Source organism: Trichomycterus rosablanca, chromosome 17 (assembly GCF_030014385.1).
Source record: "Trichomycterus rosablanca isolate fTriRos1 chromosome 17, fTriRos1.hap1, whole genome shotgun sequence".
In the NCBI taxonomy this organism is placed as follows: domain Eukaryota; kingdom Metazoa; phylum Chordata; class Actinopteri; order Siluriformes; family Trichomycteridae; genus Trichomycterus; species Trichomycterus rosablanca.
The window spans coordinates 11,427,501-11,450,659 of NC_086004.1; the positions used below are offsets into that span (position 1 = coordinate 11,427,501).

At 41.2% G+C, this 23,159-nt stretch overlaps 1 protein-coding gene across 1 annotated transcript in view; it reads right to left on the bottom strand.

Moving 5' to 3' along the window:
- pde4cb (phosphodiesterase 4C, cAMP-specific b) overlaps positions 1–23,159 on the bottom strand; it is a 143,876-nt gene that overhangs the window by 93,160 nt on the left and 27,557 nt on the right. Inside the window, exon 3 of the mRNA XM_063013487.1 lies at positions 15,249–15,466. Within this exon, the coding sequence (XP_062869557.1) occupies positions 15,249–15,466 (218 nt within the window). The remainder of the gene's footprint in view (positions 1–15,248; positions 15,467–23,159) is intronic.

The following is a 23,159-nucleotide window of genomic DNA, read 5'->3' on the forward strand; positions in this document are numbered from 1 at the left end:
TGTGACTCACCCCTGCCAGCCATAAGTGGAAAGGCAGATGACATGATTCTGTGATCTGAGCCCCCTGCCAATCTCCACTACAGGTGGGTCTGTTAGAATTACAATTCACCAGAACTCAGACCCAGACTGAAGAGGAACCTGATGCGCTCTTTCATTTTTCGGAGAACATCCCCCCTAAGGTTCAAAGTGTTGTGAATCATGAGTTGCTCATCATGGCTGTATGAAGTGTTTTTCAAGGAACCAGTGCAGCACAAATTAGTCCTTCGACGTTTTCTTTTTGGCTGCAAAACTGCAACCAACTGATTTTTTGTTTGTTTTTCATATACAACCCCAAATTAGAAAAAGTTGGGACAGTATTGAAAATGCACAAATAAAAATGCAGTGTTCTACAGTTACTTTGACTTTTATTTGATTGATGAAGATATTTCATGTTTTGTCCGCTCAACTTCATTTCATTTATTAATATACCTCCATTCCTGCATTTCAGGCCTACAACACTTTAATGAGCAAAGATGATCAGAGGATCCACTTTGTCAACAAATGTGTGAGAAAATGATTGAAATGTTTAAAAACAATGTACCTTAAAGAAAGATCGGAAGGGATTTGCATATTTCTCCCTCTACAGTGCATAATATCATAAACAATTCAAGGAATTGAAAGGAATTTCAGTGCGTAAAGGCCAAGGGCGCAAGCTTAAGCTGTACGCCCGTAATCTTTGATCCCTAAGACGACACTGCATCAAGAACCGCCACTCAACAATAGCTGATATAACCACATGGGTGAGGGATTACTTTGGCAAACCTTTGTCAAGCACTACAATACAGAGTTACATGCACAAATGCCACTTAAAACTTTACTGTGCAAAAAAGAAGCCTTATGTAAACCATGTCCAGAAGCAGCGTTGACTTCCCTGGGCTCGGAGGCATCTAGGATGAACCATCATACAGTGGAAACGTGTATTGTGGTCAGATGAATCAGCATTCCAGTTTTTTTTTGAAAAAATTGACGCTGTGTGCTCTGGACTAAAGATAAAAAGAACCATCCAGCCTGTTATCAACAACAAGTCCAAAAGCCAGGGTCTGTCATGGTATGGGGTGTGTCAGTGCCCTTGGCAAACGTCATTTACACTTCTGTGATGGCAGCATTAATGCAGAAAGGTACATCAAGATCTTAGAGCAACATGTGCTGCCTTCAAGACGTCATCTTTTCCAGGGACGTCCATGCATTTTTCAACAAGACAATGCAAAACCACATGCTGCACACATTACAAAGGCACGGCTGCGGAAGAAGAGGGTACAGGTACTGGACTGGCCTGCCTGCAGTCCTGACCTGTCCCCAGTAGAGAATGTGTGGAGAATTTTGAAACAAAAAATGCGACAACGACGACCCCGTACTGTTGCACATCTTAAGACAAAATAAAAGCTGAAACACTAAATCAATTGGTATCATCGGTGCCTAAAAGTCTTGTGTGGTGAAAAGAATGACAACGCTACAAAGTGGTAAATGCTTTACTGTCCAGTGCAGGAATGGATGTTTATTAATAAATGAAGTTGAGCAGATAAAACATGAAATATCTCAGGTTCATTCTGTCTGCAATCAAATAAAAGTCAAAGTAAATGTAAGAAACTGTGTTTTTTTATTATTATTTATTATCTGATTTGGGGTTGTATATTATATATTGTTTTTATATATGTAAATGTATATCTTACATTTATATACAAATGATAAATCTCAACCATTTGACAGGCTTAACATAAAAACTTTGAGGTCAGTTAAACGTCATTGTTGTCTTGGGAAATAAACATGTAAGGAAATTAGATGCATATTGCCTTTTATAGGTAACAGTGTTAAGTGACTTTCTGGCCCGACCTCAACACAGACTGTAATCATTGATCCATTTGCAGCCAATTGTAAATCCATTTGCAGTAAGAGCGTGGGAACAGACAGATGCTGATCAGTAGGGGGTAGCAACATGGCAGGAGGCCTGTACAATCTTGGATAGCCTGGATATGCAATCAAGAATGTGTGTGGTGCTGCAGCTTGATAAGTCATAAGTTACAGGACAGATAACAGCAGGGAAACCAGGAGGCTCCTGCTTCCAATACAAATGATTTGTACATTAAATATGTTTTTGCAGTGTACATCTTCTTCGCAAAACTTGAATGGTTTACTTCTGTCCATATACTTTTTACCTAATGTACTGGTTTACTTTTATCTCCACAAAACATGCAGAGGGTTAACAGGCTGAAAACATGCAAGAGTGACTAAATTCTGCCTTCTGTGTTCCTGGTGTTGGAGGCACTGTGACTATGACCAGGATTAAGCAGTTAGTAAAAATGAGGGAATAATAAATAAAATATTAATTATACGCTGATCAACCATAACATTAAAACCAGCTCGTTTCTACACTCACTGTCCATTTTATCAGCTCCACTTACCATATAGGAGCACTTTGTAGTTCTACCATTACTGACTGTAGTCCATCTGTTTCTCTGCATGCGTTGTTAGCCCCCTTTCATGCTGTTCTTCAATGGTCAGGACCCCCACAGGACCACTACAGAGCAGGTATTATGACCATTGAAGAACAGGGTGAAAGCAGGCTAAAAAATATGTAGAGAAACAGATGGACTACAGTCAGTAATTGTAGACCTACAAAGTGCTTCTATATGGTAAGTGGAGCTGACAGTGAGTGTAGAAACAAGGAGGTGGTTTTAATGTTATGGTTGATCAGTGAATAACAATAGTAGTAATATTAATAATAATAATAATAATAATAATAAATCAGCAGCAGAGGTATCATTTTGATTCTAATGTTAATGCAAAGATTAACTGGTGCTAAATTGGCTTTTTTTTAACACTACCAGCATTTTATAAAGCTAATCACACAGTGTTTATTATTGTTTTAAATCAAATTCAAACAAATCAGGGCCTGAAATGCAAATAGGACCCTTTGGAATGATAAAATTGATTGACTGTTATCTCAATAGTGAAATCAAAACATTATATATTAAGGTAAAATGATGAATGAAAAAGTATTACATAAAAGACTTGAAAAAAATCATAAACAGTCAATGTAGGGCTCTATGCCCTCTCAAGGCCCTACGCTATATGGACAATTTTACTATGCAGTACTAAAACAAGCACCAGTATTGTATGTATCACTATAACCAGTAACATCTGTCTGTAAACCATGTCCTCATGAATTGAGTCAGTGTAGCGGATACAAATGTCATGAGGCTACAGTGGCTACAGCCGTAATATATAGAAAATAAGGTAAATAAATAAATAAGGACATAGAGCTGTGAGTCATGTTCATACACCTACCTCTGGCTCTAAGTGATTCAATGCTATTCAAAACCCAATGCCAAACAATCTGCAGTGCCAGCTTCCGTTGCGTACTTGCAAAAAAAAAAAAAAAAAAAAGAACGATTTGCATAATTTGTGTTTAATGGAGTGCGGATATGTAAAAGACAATTTGTGTCTAGGTTTAAAAATATGTCTTACATTATAAAGGGTAAGTTAATGATGCCATGCAATAAACGATAGCGCTGCATTTAAATAAGGATGTGAACCTTATCTGAACCCGTTCTTCTACTTCTTCAAATATTCTCTGTTTGAATGTTGTCTCAAACTGGCAGTCTGTAATGATTACAGTCAAATCTCCAGGGTTTAATTAGCTACTAGAGTGTTTGTGTGGACTTATATCAATAATGTAGGTGTTAATTCAACACTTTAGGTGCCAGTTCTGCACTGTAGATGTTAAGATTGTAAGATTGTGGAGTGGTAATGATTAATAGACTGGAATAGTGGTGCAAAAATAAGGCAATTTAACTGATCTGATCTGTGTTTAATTATCAGATGGGTAAATGAAATATGTAGGAAATGGTTGGGCTGGTTGGCTAAGTGTTTTTTTTCAGGCTGGTCAAATGTTTACATAGATATCAAGAAACATAATGGTAGTTTGGGATTACAATAATTTAGGTATCTGTTCTTTAACTGCAAATAATAAGTATTGATCAGGCATAACATTATGACCACTTTCTTAATCCTCTGTTGGTCCCCCTTTTGCTGCCAAAACAGCCCTGCAACTGTGATGCACTGTGTATTCTGAAACCTTTCTATCAGGACCAGCATTAACTTCTTCAGCAATTTGAGCTACAGTTGCGCGTCTGTTGGATCGGACCACACGGGCCAGCCTTCGCTCACCGCGTGCATCAGTGAGCCTTGGCCGCCCATGAACCTGTCACCGGTTTACCACTGTTACTTCCTTGGACTACTTTTGATAGATACTGACCACTGCAGCCCGGGAACACCCAACAAGAGCTGAATTCTGAAGATGCTCTGACCCAGTCGTCTAGCCATCACAATTTGGCCCTCAACAAACTCGCTGAAATCCTTATGCGTGTTCATTTTTCATGCTTCTAACACATCAACTTTGAGGATAAAATGTTCACTTGCTGTCTAATATATCCCACCCACTTTTCCTTCTCTTTATTTGTATTTTAAAATGTTGTAATTACTCTATTAGTCACTACTAGTTATGACATTTAATTATTAAACATAGTGGGTCACAGTGATTGGAAATATATATATAGTTGAATCTATAGTCTTTTAATTATAGTGGTCTAACCCTGAACATATGCCAGCCTTCCACATGGTATAAAAACACAATGTAACATTTTCTGACAACACTATACAAAGTGCCAAAAGTTAGATTAATTAGGCCTTTTATTATATACAGTGTATCACAAAAGTGAGTACACCCCTCACATTTCTGCAGATATTTAAGTATATCTTTTCCTGGGACAACACTGACAAAATGACACTTTGACACAATGAAAAGTAGTCTGTGTGCAGCTTATATAACAGTGTAAATTTATTCTTCCCTCAAAATAACTCAATATACAGCCATTAATGTCTAAACCACCGGCAACAAAAGTGAGTACACCCCTAAGAGACTACACCCCTAAATGTCCAAATTGAGCACTGCTTCTCATTTTCCCTCCAAAATGTCATGTGATTTGTTAGTGTTACTAGGTCTCAGGTGTGCATAGGGAGCAGGTGTGTTCAATTTAGTAGTACAGCTCTCACACTCTCTCATACTGGTCACTGAAAGTTCCAACATGGTACCTCATGGCAAAGAACTCTCTGAGGATCTTAAAAGACGAATTGTTGCACTACATGAAGATGGCCAAGGCTACAAGAAGATTGCCAACACCCTGAAACTGAGCTGCAGCACAGTGGCCAAGATCATCCAGCGTTTTAAAAGAGCAGGGTCCACTCAGAAAAGACCTCGTGTTGGTCGTCCAAAGAAGCTGAGTGCACGTGCTCAGCGTCACATCCAACTGCTGTCTTTGAAAGATAGGCGCAGGAGTGCTGTCAGCATTGCTGCAGAGATTGAAAAGGTGGGGGGTCAGCCTGTCAGTGCTCAGACCATACGCCGCACACTACATCAAATTGGTCTGAATGGCTGTTACCCCAGAAGGAAGCCTCTTCTGAAGTCTCTACACAAGAAAGCCCGCAAACAGTTTGCTGAAGACATGTCAACAAAGGACATGGATTACTGAAACCATGTCCTATGGTCTGATGAGACCAAGATTAATTTGTTTGGTTCAGATGGTCTCAAGCATGTGTGGCGGCAATCAGGTGAGGAGTACAAAGATAAGTGTGTCATGCCTACAGTCAAGCATGGTGGTGGGAATGCCATGGTCTGGGGCTGCATGAGTGCAGCAGGTGTTGGGGAGTTACATTTCATTGAGGGACACATGAACTCCAATATGTACTGTGAAATACTGAAGCAGAGCATGATCCCCTCCCTCTGGAAACTGGGTCGCAGGGCAGTGTTCCAGCATGATAATGACCCCAAACACACCTCTAAGACGACCACTGCTTTATTGAAGAGGCTGAGGGTAAAGGTGATGAACTGGCCAAGCATGTCTCCAGACCTAAACCCAATAGAACATCTTTGGGGCATCCTCAAGCGGAAGGTGGAGGAGCGCAAAGTCTCGAATATCCGCCAGCTCCGTGATGTCGTCATGGAGGAGTGGAAAAGCATTCCAGTGGCAACCTGTGAAGCTCTGGTAAACTCCATGCCCAGGAGAGTTAAGGCAGTTCTGGGAAATAATGGTGGCCACACAAAATATTGACACTTTAGGAACTTTCACTAAGGGGTGTACTCACTTTTGTTGCCGGTGGTTTAGACATTAATGGCTGTATATTGAGTTATTTTGAGGGAAGAATAAATTTACACTGTTATATAAGCTGCACACAGACTACTTTTCATTGTGTCAAAGTGTCATTTTGTCAGTGTTGTCCCATGAAAAGATATACTTAAATATCTGCAGAAATGTGAGGGGTGTACTCACTTTTGTGATACACTGTACATACATTAATTTACTGTCTGTTTTACCACCACTTTATTCTATTCAGGGTCATAGTGGGTCCAATACACTGGGTGAAAGGTAGGAAACATCCCGAACATGTAGCCAGTCCATCACAGGGCAAACACAGTAACACACACATTTACACTTAGGGCAATTTTGTGTCTTCAATTAACCTGACTGCATGTCTTTGGACTATGAAAGAAACCAGAGCACCCGGAGGAAACCCACGCAGACACGAGGAGAACATGCAAACTCTACACAGACAGGACCCGGACCAGGGAATCGAACCCAGGACCTTCTTGCTGTGAGGCCACCGTACCACCCTATTTTATTACTTTTAAGAGTTATTTGTTTATTAGGATTTTAACATCATGTTTTACACTTTGGTTACATTCATGACAGAAACGGTAGTTACTCATTACACAAGATTAATCAGTTCACAAGGTTATATCGAGCATAGTCATGGACATTTTTGTATCTCCAATTCACCTCACTTGCATGTCTCTTTACTGTGGGAGGAAACTGGAGCACTCGGAGGAACACAGACACGGGGAGAACATGCAAACTCCACACAGATAGGACCCGGACCACCCCACCTGGGGATCGAACCCAGGACCTTCTTGCTGTGAGAAGACAGTGCTACCCACTTAGCCACCGTGCCACCCTCTTTTCCTTCTCCTTATTTGTATTTTAAAATGTTGTAATTACTGCACTATTAGTCATGACATTTAATTATTAAATTGTTAAACATAGTGGGTCACAGTTAGTGGAAATATTTTATTATGCTGTGATATTTTCTTTGGTAAAATATTTAAAGCTAAATTTGAAAACTGGTGCAACACAGTTGCTTTACTAAACTAATACTCAAAATTTATTAATTTTAATTATAGTGGTCTAACCCTGAACATATCCCAGCCATCCACATGTACAAAAACACAATGTAACATTTTCTGACAATAATATACAAAGTGGAAACTTATTATTTGTTATTTGGGTTTAATGCAGCAGTCCTGCTTCATCAGTTCTCAACCTAACAGTTAAATGTTATTAAATGTATTAATATGGAATTTTAATGCCAAATGTTAGATTAATTAGGCATTTTATTACATTCATACAGTAATTTACTGTCTGTTTTACCACCACTTTATTCTATTCAGGGTCACAGTGGGTCCAATACACTGGGTGAAAGGTAGGAAACATACCGAACATGTAGCCAGTCCATCACACACACATTCACACTTAGGGCAATTTTGTGTCTTCAAATAACCTGACTGCATGTATTTGGACCTTGAAAGAAACCAGAGCACCTGGAAGAAACCAAACCCAGGACCTTCTTGCTGTGAGGCCACTGTACCGCCATATTTTATTACTTTTAAGAGTTATTTCATGGACATGAACATATTTGTTTGTTTGTTTGTTTATTAGGATTTTAATGTCATGTTTTACACTTTGGTTACATTCATGACATGAACAGTGGTTACTTATTACACAAGGTTGATTAGTAGGGCAGTTGTAGCCTAGTGGTTAAGGTACTGGAAATCAAAAGGTCACTGGTTCAAGCCCCACCACTGCCAGGTTGTCACTGTTGGGCTCTTGAGCAAGGCCCTTAACCCCCAATTGCTTAGATTGTATACTGTCACAACTGTAAGTCGCTCTGAATAAGAGTGTAAAATTAGTTCACACAAGGTTATATCGAACACAGTCCTGGACAATTTAGTATCTCCAATTTACCTCACTTGCATGTCTTTGGACTGTGGGAGGAAACCGGAGCACCCGGAGTAGACCCACACAGACACGGGGAGAACATGCAAACTCCGAACAGAAAGGACCCGGACCGTCCCACCTGGGGATCGAACCCAGGACCTACTTGCTGTGAGGCGACAGTGCTACCCACTTAGCCACCGTGCCGCCCCAGTGTCTCCAATTAACCTGACTGCATGTTTTTGGACTGTGGGAGGAAACCGAAGCTGCCGGTTTGTTTATGTTTGTTTAGTAGGATTTTAACGTCATGTTTTACACTGGTTACATTCATGACAGAAACGGTAGTTACTCATTACACAAGGTTCATTAGTTCACACAGGGTTATATCGAACACAGTCATGGACAATTTAGTATCTCCAATTCACCTCACTTACATGTCTTTGGGCTGTGGGAGAACCGGAGCGCCTGAAGGAAACCCACACAGACACGGGGAGAACATGCAAACTCCACACAGAAAGGACCCGGACCAACCCACCTGGGGATCGAACCCAGGACCTTCTTGCTGTGAGGCGACAGTGCTACCCACTTAGCCACGATGCCGCCCCAGTGTCTCTAATTAACCTGACTGCATGTTTTTGGACTGTGGGAGGAAACCGAAGCTCCCAGTTTGTTTATGTTTGTTTAGTAGGATTTTAACGTCATGTTTTACACTTTGGTTACATTCGTGACAGGAACGGTACCTGTCGAACCTGGGGATCACACCCAGGACCTTCTTGCTGTGAGGCGACAGTGCTACCCACTTAGCCACAGTGCCGTCCTCTTACCACCGCTTTCTATACCACCACTTAATTCTATTAAGGGTCATAGTGGGTCCAATACACTGGGTGAAAGGTAGGCAACACAAACAGGTCCCGAACAGGTCTTCAGTCCGTCACACACATTCACACTTTTTTTTTTAACCTGACTACATGTCTTTGGAGTATGAAAGAAACCGGAGCACCTGGAGGAAACCCACGCAGACACGAGGAGGACTGCTCCACATGGGTATCCAATCCAGGACCATATTGAGTACATAAACATTACTACATAAACATTACTAATGACTTACATTAAAGCTTTAAATGAGGCAGAATCTAAGCCAACACTTATGCACTGGAAAATAGTCCATGGGTTATAAAGTGAGGATCTAGTAGATGTTTGAGAACCCTTGTCCTAATGTGTTGTATGCCTGTGTGACATGACTACGGCTGAATAGTCAGACCAACCCCGGTCTCCTCTAATCTACATGTAGTGCTATGTGATTGCTCTGAGTTGTAACTGGTTTTACCGTTTATGCAGGCACGATGGCCAGGACATGCGAGGTTTTTTGAGTCCGGGTCGGTGGTTCTCCACAGTCCTGGTGCGCGCCAGGTAGCGCTCTGTATCCGAGTGATAGCGCTGCTTGATGCGGATGTGAGTCCGGGGTTGCCTCCATAAATGTTTGGGAGGTTTTGCGAGGCCGGCGCCTTCCCGACTGAGTGCCGCACATTCCATGTTCCAGTCTACGTCTTGATCGACTATTTTAAAGCACTGGATTAAATAATAGACGATCTTCTAATTATTGATCGGTGATCGCTCGATCGCGCAAGATCCGCGCACGGAGCTGTCCACACGCTCCTGGTGCTGAACGCAGAAAGAAAAAGTTCCTGCAACTCCAATTCGGCTTTAAAACCAATGCACTTGTATTCGTTTTCTTTCTAATCTAGCATTCAAATAAACCAATCGAATTAATAGTGCAATTCTTATTTAACCACCTTAATATCGTTCGATAAGATTCTTTCTATCTCCAGTTAACAATTTCACTATTGCTGTAGGATGTCCGTTCGATCAGAGCCAGTTTGCCAGTTTGCGCATCTGTTCCTCTCAAGCGCGTAAAGCTGGACTGAACCGTTCGATCCTCCCAGCAGAATAAGAAGTGGAGAAGTGTGGAATTAGTAGGCACTGTGGAAAAGCCACGCACCCCCACAGTGTGATCAAACTGCCGCCCAGTTCCCATTACATCACCACACGCACTAAGCATCACACCCCAACTGCGATTATTCGATTAAACACACCCCATACAACACACATTCATTCTGCTTTGGACAAATCGTAGAGTAAGATTACACTATGTTGCCAAAAGTATGTAGACACCCTTTTTAATTAGTGGACTCGAGTTTAGATTTCAGCCACACCCATTACTACAAAAGTGCATCAAATTTTCATGCAACTACATCAGCTTATACTAAAGAGGGACAGTATGGAAAATGCAAATTAAATAAAAATGCAGTGTTCCTTACATTTACTTTGACGTTTATTTAATTGCAGACAGTTTGAACCTGAGATATTTCATGTTTTTTCCATTGCTGCATTTCAGGCCTGTAACACATTCCAAAAAAAAGTTGGGACAGGGATAATTTAGGGCTAGTAGTTCCAAACAGGTGATTATAATCATGGTTTGGTACAAAAAGCAGCAAATTATTGAAATGTTTTAAAACAATGCACCTCAAAGAAAGATTGGAAGGGATTTGCATATTTCTCCCTCTACAGTGCATAACATCATTAAACGATTCAAGAAATCTGGAGGAATTTCAGTGCATAAAGGCTAATGGCGCAAGCTTAAGCTGAACGCCTGTGATCTTCGATCCCTCAGACGGCACTGCATCAAGAACCGCCACTCAACAATAGCTGATATAACCACATGGGTGAGGGATTACTTTGGCAAACCTTTGTCAAGCACTACAATACAGAGTTACATGCACAAATGCCACTTAATACTTTACTGTGCAAAAAAGAAGCTTTATGTTAACCAGGTCCAGAAGCTGCGTCGGTTTCTCTGGGCTCTGAGGCACCTAGGATGGACCATCACACAGTGGAAATGTGTATTGTGCTCAGATGAATCAGCATTCCAGGTCTTTTTTGGAAAAAAATGGACACTCTGTGCTCCAGACCAAAGACGAAAAGGACCATCCATACTGTTATCAGCAACAAGTCCAAAAGCCATTTCCATTTTCATCATCAGCTTAATCCTGGTCAGGGTCGTGGCGGTTCCGGTTCCACTAAAATGCTGGACGCAAGGTATGAACACTCCGGACAGAGTGCCAATCCGTGGAAGGGCTTTGGCCATCCCCACCTTTAAACATTGCCAATCATGTCTGTCTAGGCGCCTGGCTGGCTGATAGCACCGCTGAGATTCAAACCTGGATCTTGGTGGTGATGAGCTAGACTGCAGCACCGCCCAAGCACCATGTTTCAAATTCCAGCTAGATGCAATTGCTCCTAAAACATTGCTTAATGATCAACTTTAAGAATTATCAATCTTTTACACTCTACAGTGCATAATCATCAAAAGGTTCAAGGGGTATGAAAATATAGCTGTGTGTAAAAGGTAAAGCTGAAAATCATTACTACTGTTATTGATACATTCACTGTATCAACTAGAAGAACTATAATTATTTTTATTGTTATTATTATTATTAATTTATTCCTTCATTGTCTGTTTTACCACAACTTTATCATGTTCAGGGTTGCGGTGGGTCTGATTCAATGGACGAAAAACAGAAAACACACCGGACAGGTTGCAAATCCATCACAGGAGGTATTATTATTATTATTATTTTATATGAAGAGAAAAGCGTCCGCCTTTTTTGGACCCAACTGGAAAATGAAGATTTCGAATAGAAATGTAAGCACCCTCTTCTCAGTCATTTCTGATTCTGTATTCATGCTCATGTCACATTACCCTTTTACTTACCTAGCAATGGTCCCAGCCTGCCTTGCTGACCTTTCTCCCACTTACTCGCCTGCCATTTGATCCAACAAGCAATCAACATTAATTTGAGAAGGAAAGAAACTTATGAGAGCAGCTGCGTTACACTCAAATGAGGCTTCCTGCGGTGATTTGATCTGGTGCCTGCATCCACTAGTCTTCGGCTTATTGCCCGCACGTCAACCAAGCTTAGTCAAACGGTGTAATGCAATAAACGGATGCACACACAAAAGCGCAATAAAGGAGCTGATTCCTCATAACCTTCAGCAGAGAAATGGCTGCAACAGGTGCAAGCAACCAAATCGCAACATTACCATCATGAAAGCCAACGACTTTCCGGAATTAAGGTCTGAGGGAATAGAAAAAAGCCAAAAGAATATTGCTAAATATTGCATTTACCAATGATTATATTAAAAAGAGCTATTTTTCATCATACTGTAGGCCTATTTTACAATTAAAAGCTAGAATTATTCATTCAGTACTTCAACATAATTATAACACAAGTCGCATTACCTTGTTTTAACACTAATGCACCTTCATAACTCAAAACCTTTAAACCCTCAAAGTTGGAAGCTAATAAGCACTTAAAAGACAAATTATATGGGTGTTTGTGGAGCAGTTATCAAGTTCTTGTTGTTTTGCTAAAACACCAGCGCTGGGATTCTGAGAAATTGCCCACTAGTTTGCAGTGTGGGAAAAGACAGGACTAAAAAGGGGGTGGGGTCTTTACCCAAGGAGCCTGTACAAAAAGTGGAGGAAGGTGGAGATTAGTGTGTGACTCTCCGTGCCAGAGACTGGCCTTTCGTGCAAGTCCACCAAAGTATGGGCGAATAAGAAGGGATCGGTGCAAACATACCCTCCTTGGACACGATCAAGGTCCCCAGCAGCCTAAATGGCTACTTGGCTACTACAACTCCAAAACAGAAAAAGTTGGGACAGTATGGAAAATGCAAATAAAATAAAAATGCAGTGTTCCTTACATTTACTTTGACTTTTATTTGATTGCAGACAGTCCGAACCCAAGATTTCATGTTTTGTCTGGTCAACTTCATTTCATTTGTTAATAAACCTCCATTCCTGCATTTCAGACCTGTAACACATTCCTTCTTGCCTTGAGGTGACAGTGCTACCCACTTTTTAAATACTATTGCTAAGTGGCAATAAAAGCTCATCTCTGTGTAAAATGAATTAACAGATACAGTAATTTTGGCCTACTTAAATATAAATGTCACGTCTTGGGTACAATTAAAATACTGTGTAAGCTGACCTGACACTTATCTGCTCATGTTGCTTATTTAACCCAATCACGCATGTTCTTTCTCCATGACATCAGGAGGACTTTGGGTTATTTATCTCTATAAAAACCACTCAAGTTCTTGTTCAGTTTCTTATCATCTCCTTCATGGCAGGTCTTCTTTTCGACTATCAAACTATGCACGGTTTTCAATCAATTCAAGTATTGCCACATCAACCCACCGCTGTGCTTTGTTCCCTGCCTTCCTTCAAAGCCGGACAAAAACGGACGAGCCCCAACCGGGCTAGAAGTGCTTTTTTAAACCCCATCATGTTCCTCATGTCCTTTCAAACAAGTCTGCCTTGTCTTGACCTAACCCCTCGGATTCAAGAGAAGTAGTCATTAGGGCTTTTCTTTGTACTAGCAAAGTAAACAGAAGCTCTAATTTATCAGCTAACATTTTTCTAAGCATCTGTTCACTGAACAGATGCTTAGAAAAATGTTAGCTGATAAATTAGTCACGCCATAAAAAAAAAAAAAAAAAATTCATGCATTTGCAACAAGTGAAGGTACAGCAATTTATCCAAATTTGGGATTTAAAATACCACTAAACTAAGATCATGATCCTAAACAAACTTTCACAAATGACCCCTTTTCAAGGTACTGTACCGATCCACAATTTGTCCATGATTTTTACCGCAACCCACCCAAGCAACACAAGCAATGCTTAATTAATTAATTAAAGTGATGCCAATAAGATCTTACTGTGGTTTACAAGGGGGCATTCGTGCACAAGTTAATTTTGTGTTTGTGCCTGTTGAAATGTGTTAATTTTTCTCTGTGACACATTTTTTTGGGGCTTGGGTCATGACCCAGGGAACCCTGGAAAATCCCTGCCTTATGGTATGTTTTTGAATCTTCTGGTCCCACACTTAGGGTATCAAAACCTAGTGAGTTCTCTACATAGTGAGAGCAACCACTGCTCTTGGGTACCATGTAACAGAAAACGGTGATGTAAAAAATATAGTGTAATCAGGTTGGGAATTAGCCTAAAGTAGGGGTGTCAGTAGGGGCGAAAGCTTAAAAGACGTATGATTGTTGTGATGGTTTGAGTAGTTACAGAGACGTACTTATCGTTTAATGGGACACCTGCGCCTTTACGCGGCAACCGTTGACATCGTAGTCAAGGCAACTAACTTAAGAACGTGGGGTAGCGTAGTCAGTAGCGCAAACAATAATAAATAGAAGTTAATTCTCTTGCAATCCAATACAGAAGCATCGTAAGTAAATAGTAGACATTTAAATTGTCTGTTGTTTGTAAATGTTTAGCGAGTATGTTACAGCGTTTCAGTTACGAATTTACCGTAATTCTGTAATTAATTACGGTTGTTACCGTTACTACAGCAATTAGTATTTCTACATAAAATGCTAACTTGTTAGTGCTATTTTACATTTGGTTAAATTTTATATTGTACTAGATGTAACACTTGACAACAGCTACTGTATGTGCATGTACTGTATTAAGTTTTTTATTGTTTTTATTGTTTGTATTTTGTAGTTTTATTCTATTCTGATGCACACAGTGTACAGTTGGGAAGCAAATAAAACCGACGTAACTGTATTTTGGAGGGAGCTGTCTATCTGTCTAGCTGAGAAAGGGGGAAAAACTCTTAGCGAGGGCAGAACAATTGTCCTAAAATACACTGTAAAATCTTACAAAAACTGCATCTCTCACAATGCATGCTGATTTTGTGACCTGCAAACTGATCTCATCCCGCAACTAGATGTTGAGAAATATTTACAAATAATCCCAAAATGTACAAGAAGAGAAAATTGAAGCAGAAGGAGGAAATTTAATGAAAGATGGGAAAGTGAATACAAGTTTGTGCTTCAAGAAGAAAAACCGGTACGTCTCATGTGTTATGAGGCCGTGTCTGTGGTAAAGGAGTACAATATAAATGTAGATATACAATCAACGCAGGATACATTACAGTCGGCCCTTTGAGGGCCACCATAACGCAAAAAGGTTTGAGAACTACTGCCCCAGTGTGACACATGATTACGCCTGTCGTGATCCAAAAAAAACTCCTTCAGGAGTAGCTAATGTTAAAAAGTATGTGTAGCACTAGGAAGTATCACCTACCTTCGCTCACTGCCGATAACATCCAAGTTACTGGTCTCAATTTCAGCCAAGGCAGTTTTGTACAGCGCCTCAAGGTCCAGCAGCTTCCTGGTATCCAAAGTGGAGTGGCGGCGTGACAGCGGAGGTAGGAGCAATGGCCCCGAAAACCTTCGACGCACTGCATAGTTTGGTTTGGGCGCCAACTCTTGAACATGAATGCCCAAGGAGTCACGTCGCCTCTGTGGACGCACACAAAAATAGAAGGTCAAGATAGAGTCAAAGCTAAGATACAACATATGGCTTTGTCTCAAATGCATGATTTAATGGTTTTTTGTAATTGTCACATTTTGTGTGTTCATACCTTGTAGTTCTGGTAGCCAAAATACACTGATCATACACTGCCATCACATTAAAACCTCCTTGTTTCTTCACTCACTGTCCATTTTATCAGCTCCACTTACCATATAGAAGCACTTTGTAGTTCTACAATTACTGACTGTAGTCCATCTATTTCTCTGCATACTTTTTTGACCTGCTTTCACCCTGTTCTTCAATAGTCAGGACCCCCACAGAACCACCACAGAGCAGGTATTATTTAGGTGGTGGATCATTCTCAGCACTGCAGTGACACTGACATGGTGGTGGTGTGTTAGTGTGTGTTGTGCTGGTATGAGTGGATCAGACACAGTAGTGCTGCTGGTGTTTTTAAATACCATGTCCACTCACTGTCCACTCTATTAGACACTTCTACCTAGTTGGTCCACCTTGTAGATGTAAAGTCAGAGACGATCTCTCATCTATTGCTGCTGTTTGAGTTGGTCATCTTCTAGACCTTCATCAGTGGTCACAGGACGCTGCCCACAGGGCGCTGTTGGCTGGATATATTTTTGGTTGGTGGACTATTCTCAGTCCAGCAGTGACAGTAAGGTGTTTAAAAACTCCAGCAGTGCTGCTGTGTCTTATCCACTCATACCAGCACAACACACACTAACACCCCACCATGTCAGTGTCACTGCAGTAGGGCTGGGCGATATGGATCAAAAATATATTTATATATAAAATATAAAATATATATTTTTTTTTCTGAATGGCGATATACGATATATATCTCGATATTTTTTTATCCCATAAGGTAATAACAAAAAGACACTTCTGAGACACTTCCAATTTTTTTACAGGCACTTTTATTAATATTCATGCTGGGGAAGCTTTACACAAGAACTATTTTTCCTTAGAAAAAAAAAAAAGAGCTATTCTAAGAAAAGAAAAAGTTGTTTTCTAAGGCATCTCCTGTTGTGTAATGTGAATTACAAATATATTGTCTGGCCCTTTAAGAATGTTAAGTGTACTATAGGGCGCAGGGAGCGAGTGTGTAGAGAAGATGTCGGAATGACACGGTTTCCGGCTTAGCTTGTGTGACATTAAAAGTAAAACCCCGTTAAAGTAAACCCCTCGTTAACCCCCCACCCCACCCCCACATGTTTGGACTTTATACATTATTTTATGCATATGTCGCCATAATATTTACATTAATTTTTTTTTAATGTATAGAACTCAGTTCTGTAATACAGGCAGAACTAATCGTTCATGTTACTGTGTAACTATTACAACATTTAATGCATTTTAATCAGCGTTCTGCTTCATGCACTTTATTATTATTTAACAGCTTTATTTGTTGTTTAATTGCTGTTTGCTCCTTGTTTACTGCAGAGTTAGTTCATGCAATTTAATAATGTTTGGTTGTTTATTGGCCAAGAATAAGAAATACTATAATAGAAGATAAATAAATAAATGACGTGTCGGACGTCGGGCGATCGTCCAGTATAAACTAACACAACCACGTACAACATCCAGTACAGAAATCCCCATAATGTTTGTATTTACAGATAGAGCAAGTATATGCACATCACATATACAAACACAAGAGTTAGAACAACAGGATACGCACCGTTACGTTATTATTACTTTCTCAACACTTAATGTGAAGTAAATACGTGCATGTCAGCGCGTGCATGCGCTTGTATTGGTTTTTGAAACGAATAACGACTCGATTTCTTGTTTTTTAACTTTTGGATTTGAAGTGAAAACGAATGACCAAAGGTACACGGAGCTGGAACCTTTTGTCTGGACTTGTTTTCGGCGTTCTCTACAGAATACGTTATTCTGCTGCTCATCTGACACTTTGAATTCGAACCATCTCCAAATAATTCCAAAAAGAGTCATTATATTTATTTTGCTATCGCTGCCTGCAGGAATTACTGGTGAAGCGGTGGGGAGGGGGGGGGGGGGTTGTGTTCAGTGAGGGAGAGGGGCAGGGCAGGTGAACATGTGCAGAGACAAGAAGAGAGAAACGAACTGTCGGATCTAACTGGAACGTTACATCTACAGTATATCGATATACGCGATATTGTCTTATCTTATATCGCGTATGAAAATATATCGATATTTTATAAAATCTCGATATATCGCCCAGCCCTACACTGCAGTGCTGAGAATGATCCACCATCCAAATAATACCTGCTCTGTAGTGGTCCTGTGGTGGTCCTGACCATTGAAGAACAGCATGAAAGGGGGCTAACAAAGCATGCAGAGAAACAGATGGACTACAGTCAGTAATTGTAGAACTATAAAGTGCTTCTAAATGGTAAGTGAAGCTGATAAAATGGACAGTGAGTGTAGAAACAAAGAGGTGGTTTTAATGTTATGTCTGATCAGTGTATGATACAGTAGTATGAATATTATCAGTCTATTAGAGGTAATTAATCATTTGCCACGTTTTGGCAACCTTCCATTTGTAAAGTTTCAGAACTGATTAAGCTTTAATTGCCTTGTTAGAACTCACAGAAGAAGTCGAGACATATCATTAGGAACTGGGACCCCCCACAGAACACATGACCCCCCATAAACAGTTGACTGTGAAGATAAAAATAAAGCTAATTGAGGTCTACAAAACCAGACAAGACTGTCAAAAGCCTCTGAGCCAATAACATCATTAAGAAACTGCAGGTTTAGCTGGCAGTGTAGGGGTGTTGCACCATTCTCACGTAATCAGAGCTAAACCTTATTTATGGTTACCTTACAACCCCAAATCAGAAAAGTTGGGACAGTATGGAAAATGCAAATAATAAAAAGCAGTTTCTTACATTTACTTTGACTTTTATTTCAATGCAGACAGAATGTACCTGAGATATTTCAACTTTCCTGCATTTCAGGCCTGCAACACATCCCAAAAAAAGTTGGGACTGTAAAGCATTTACCACTTTGTAATGTTGCCATTCCTTTTCACCACACTTAAAAGATGTTTTGGCACCGAGGATACCAACCGATTTAGTGTTTCCGGTTTTATTTTGTCCCATTTTATTTTGTCCACTTCCTGTAAACACGTCTTATACGATGTTCAACAGTACGGGGTCGTCGTTGTCACATTTTTCATTTCAAAATTCTCCACACATTCTCTATTGTGGACAGATCAGGACTGCAGGCAGGCCAGTCCAGTACCCGTACCCTCTTCTTCCGCAGTCATGCCTTTGTAATGTGTGCAGCATGTGGTTTTGCATTGTCTTGTTGAAAAATGCATGGACGTCCCTGGAAAAGATGACGTCTTGAAGGCAGCACATGTTGCTCTAAGATCTCAATGTACTTTTCTGCATTAATGCTGCCAGAAGTGACACAGCCCCATACCATGACAGACCCTGGCTTTTGGACTTGTTGCTGATAACAGTCTGGATGGTCCTTTTCGGCTTTGGTCCACAGAGTCCATTTTTTCAAAAAAAAAATGGAATGCTGATTCATCTGACCACAATACACGTTTCCACTCTGTGATGGTGCATCTTAGATGCCGCCGAGCCTAGAGAAGTCGACGCCGCTTGTGGACATGGTTAACATAAGGCTTCGTTTTTGCACAGTGAAGGTTTAATTGGCATTTGTTAATGTACCCCTTTGGCAATGTTCTCTGAGGGCCTAGAAAACCTTTACAGTTGCCCTTTAAATGAAGGGTACATGAGCACATCCTGCTAATTAGGAAACATCCTTTTCAGACATGTCCCTGCTTGTTTCAGGAAGATGATGTCTCCTTGAGTGACTTTGCATAGATCCCTGCAAATACTCTAAAATCTTATGAAAAGCCTATCCACAAGAGTGGAGGCTGTTGTAGCTGCAAAGGTGGCCGAACTCATATTATTGGTCATGGTTTTGAAACGGGACACGCAACCAGCTCAAGGTTAGGTCAGGCCACAGACTCTGAATAACACAAAATGTTTGGCATCTAGCAGGCGCATACAGTCTAAGCAACTGAAGGTTAAGAGCCTTGATTAAGCAGCAACCTGGCTGACCTACTGTAGTAACTTCTGACTACTACTCTAGTACCTTAACCACTAGGCTACAAGGTCCCTTGCTGCCCAGTATAATCAAGGCTAGCTTTTTATTTTGCCTTAACGACACTTGTGTGGCTGCAGGTTCTCCACAATGTAACTGTAAATAACAGTTCCCACCAGGATGCAGTACCAATAGCTTAACATCACCTCATCCAGACTGTGTCGCCTCTGTGGAGCTGAGAGGTGCCAAACTATTAGAAAAGTAATTACACAACACACGACACTACTAGCTCACAAACCCAACATCCTGCAGTTATTTTTTTCAGAAGTGACAAGATTAATTTCACACTGCCTTTTCCTATTGGCAAGAGATTTATCAGTTCCTTATCCAGCAGAATGAAATTGAACAGTTCCAAAGTTCCTGTGCTTACTCTGACCTATATTTAGTCTAGTTCTTTAGTATTGTTCAGAGGCAGGTGTGAATCACTGGTTTGGCTAAAATCTGGGGATCAGTATCAGCAGCCAGACTGTAAAATACACTGAATATAATTGAATTCAGGTGTTCCAATCACTTCAATAGCCACAGGTGTATAAAACCAAACACCTAGGCATGCAGACTGCTTCTACAAACATTAGTGAAAGAATGGGTCGCACTCAGGAGCTCAGTGAATTCCAGCGTGGTACTGTGATAGGATGCCACCTGTGCAACAAGTCCAGTCGTGAAATTTCCTCGCTACTAAATAACAAAGTGGAAGTGATTGGGAACGACAGCAACTCAGCCACGAAGTATTAGGCCACATAAAATGACAGAGCGGGTCAGTGGATGCTGAGGCGCATAGTGCGCAGAGGTCGCCAACTTTCTGCAGAGTCAATCGCTACAGACCTCCAAACTTCATGTGGCCTTCAGATTAGCTCAAGAACAGTGCATAGAGAGCTTCAAGGAATGGGTTTCCATGGCCGAGCAGCTGCATCCAAGCCTTACATCACCAAGCGCAATGCAAAGCTCTAGAGCCACTGGACTCTAGAGCAGTGGAGACGTGTTCTCTGGAGTGATGAATCACGCTTCTCCGTCTGGCAATCCGATGGACGAGTCTAAGTTTGGCGGTTGCCAGGAGAACAGTACTTGTCTGACTGCATTGTGCCAAGTGTAAAGTTTGGTGGAGGGGGGATTATGGTGTGGGGTTGTTTTTCAGGAGTTGGGTTCGGCCCCTTAGTTCCAGTGAAAGGAACTCTTAATGCTTCAGCATACCAAGAGATTTTGGACAATTTCATGCTCCCAACTTTGTAGGAACAGTTTGGGGATGGCCCCTTCCTGTTCCAACATGACTGCGCACCAGTGCACAAAGCAAGGTCCATAAAGACATGGATGAGCGAATTTGGTGTGGAAGAACTTAACTGGCCTGCACAGAGTCCTGACCTCAACCCGATAGAACACCTTTGGGATGAATTAGAGCAGAGACCGCGAGCCAGGCCTTCTCATCCAACATCAGTGTCTGACCTCACAAATGCGCTTCTGGAAGAATGGTCAAAAATTCCCATAAACACACTCTACACTAAACCTTGTAGAAAGCCTTCCTAGAAGAGTTGAAGCTGTTATAGCTGCAAAGGGTGGGCCGACAACATATTAAACCCTATGGATTAAGAATGGGACGTCACTCAAGTTCATATGCGTGTGAAGGCAGACAAGCGAATACTTTTGGCAATATAGTGTACGTTGGGTTCAGCTGTCTTGTAGACATGAAAGCCTGAAGCCAGGAGAGGATTATTCACAACACATGCGTTACTTGTAAACTACCTTAAACACAAGGGTGTTATTTTTTCTTTGCCTTTATTATTGCATATTTACCACAATAAATGATTCACATTATTTAACATTAACAAAACATGGTATTACACAATATAACCCTAAGGAAAACACATTAGGGAATTCCTTAATTCATTGTCTGTTTAACCACCACTTTATCCACTTTATCAGGGTCACAGTGGGTGCAATTCACAGGGCAAAAGGTAGGAAACACCCTGGACAGGTCGCCAGTCCATCACAAGACAAAAACACACACTCACATTCACCCACATGTTCACACCTAGGGTAATTTTGTATAGCCAACTTTCCTTTGCAGAACTGGGTATGAACTGCTTGTTTCAGTTCTCACAGACACATATATTTCCAAACTTTCAGTTTACACCGACCAGGCATAACATTATGACCACTGACAGGTGAAGTGAATAACAATATCTCGTCATCATGGCACCTGTTAGTGGGCAGCAAGTGAACATTTTATCCTGTTGATGTGTTAGAAGCAGGAAAAATGGCCAAGCCTAATGAGTTTGTCAAGGGTCAAATTGTGATGGCTAGACGGGCTCTTGTGGGGTGTTCCCGGTCTGCTGTGGTCAGTATCTATCAAAAGTGGTCCAAGAAAGGAACAGTGGTAAACCGGCGACAAGGTCATGGGCGGCCAAGGCTGATTAATGCACGCGGGGAGCGAAGACTGGCTCGTGTGGTCCGATCCAACAGATGAGCTACTGTAGCTCAAATTGCTGAAGAAGTTAATGCTGGTTCTGATAGAAAGGTGTCAGAATACACAGTGCATCAAAGTTTGTTGCGTATGGCCATGTCAGGATGCCCATGCTGACTCCTGTACACTGTCGAAAGCACCAACAACGGGCACGAGCATTGGAACTGGACCACGGAGCAATGGAAGAAGGTGGCCTGGTCTGATGAATCACATTTTCTTTGACATCACTTGGATGGCCGGGTGCGTGTGCGTCGCTTACCTGGGGAACACATGGCATCAGGATGCACTATGGGAAGTAGGCAAGCCGGCGGGAAAGTGTGATGCTTTGGGAAATGCTCTGCTGGGAAACCTTGGGTCCTGCCATCCATGTGGATGCTACTTTGACACTTACCACCTATCAAGCATTGTTGCAGACCATGTACATCCTGTCATGGAAGCAGTATTCCCTGATGACTGTGGCCTCTTTCAGCAGGATAATGCGCCCTGCCACACAGCAAAAATGGTTCAGGAATGGTTTGAGGAGCACAACAATGAGTTTGAGGTGTTGACTTGGCCTCCAAATTCCCCAGATCTCAATCCAATCGAGCATCTGTGGGACATGCTGGACAAACAAGTCCGATCCATGTAGGCCCCACCTCACAACTTACAGGAGATGATGCTATTGAGCATAGCTGAGGCTAGAAAAGTCCTTTCACATTTTAGGATGCTGGTCACTCCTGGATAGTTTTACTTCTGTTCCTAGAGTCATAGTTTGGAGTCCTAGAGCCTTAGAACCTTTTAAGCCTGACGTATCACTAATTTAATTTCTTACCTATGGTATGTTCTAAGGAGATGTAAAGACTATAAGAGGTTCCAGATAAATGAGATTTGTGTTATATTATTCATTTATTCATTCATTCATTGTCTGTTTTACCACCTCTTTATCCTATTCAGGGTTGCGGTGGGTCTAAGTCAACTGGCAAAGGGTAGGAAACAACCTGGACAGGTCACCAGTTCATCACAGAGCTGTCTTATATTATACTATATTATATTGTGGGACAGTGGGAGCCTAGTGGGTAGAGCTTTGGACTATCAATTGAAAGTTTGAAAGTTCCCAATTCCAG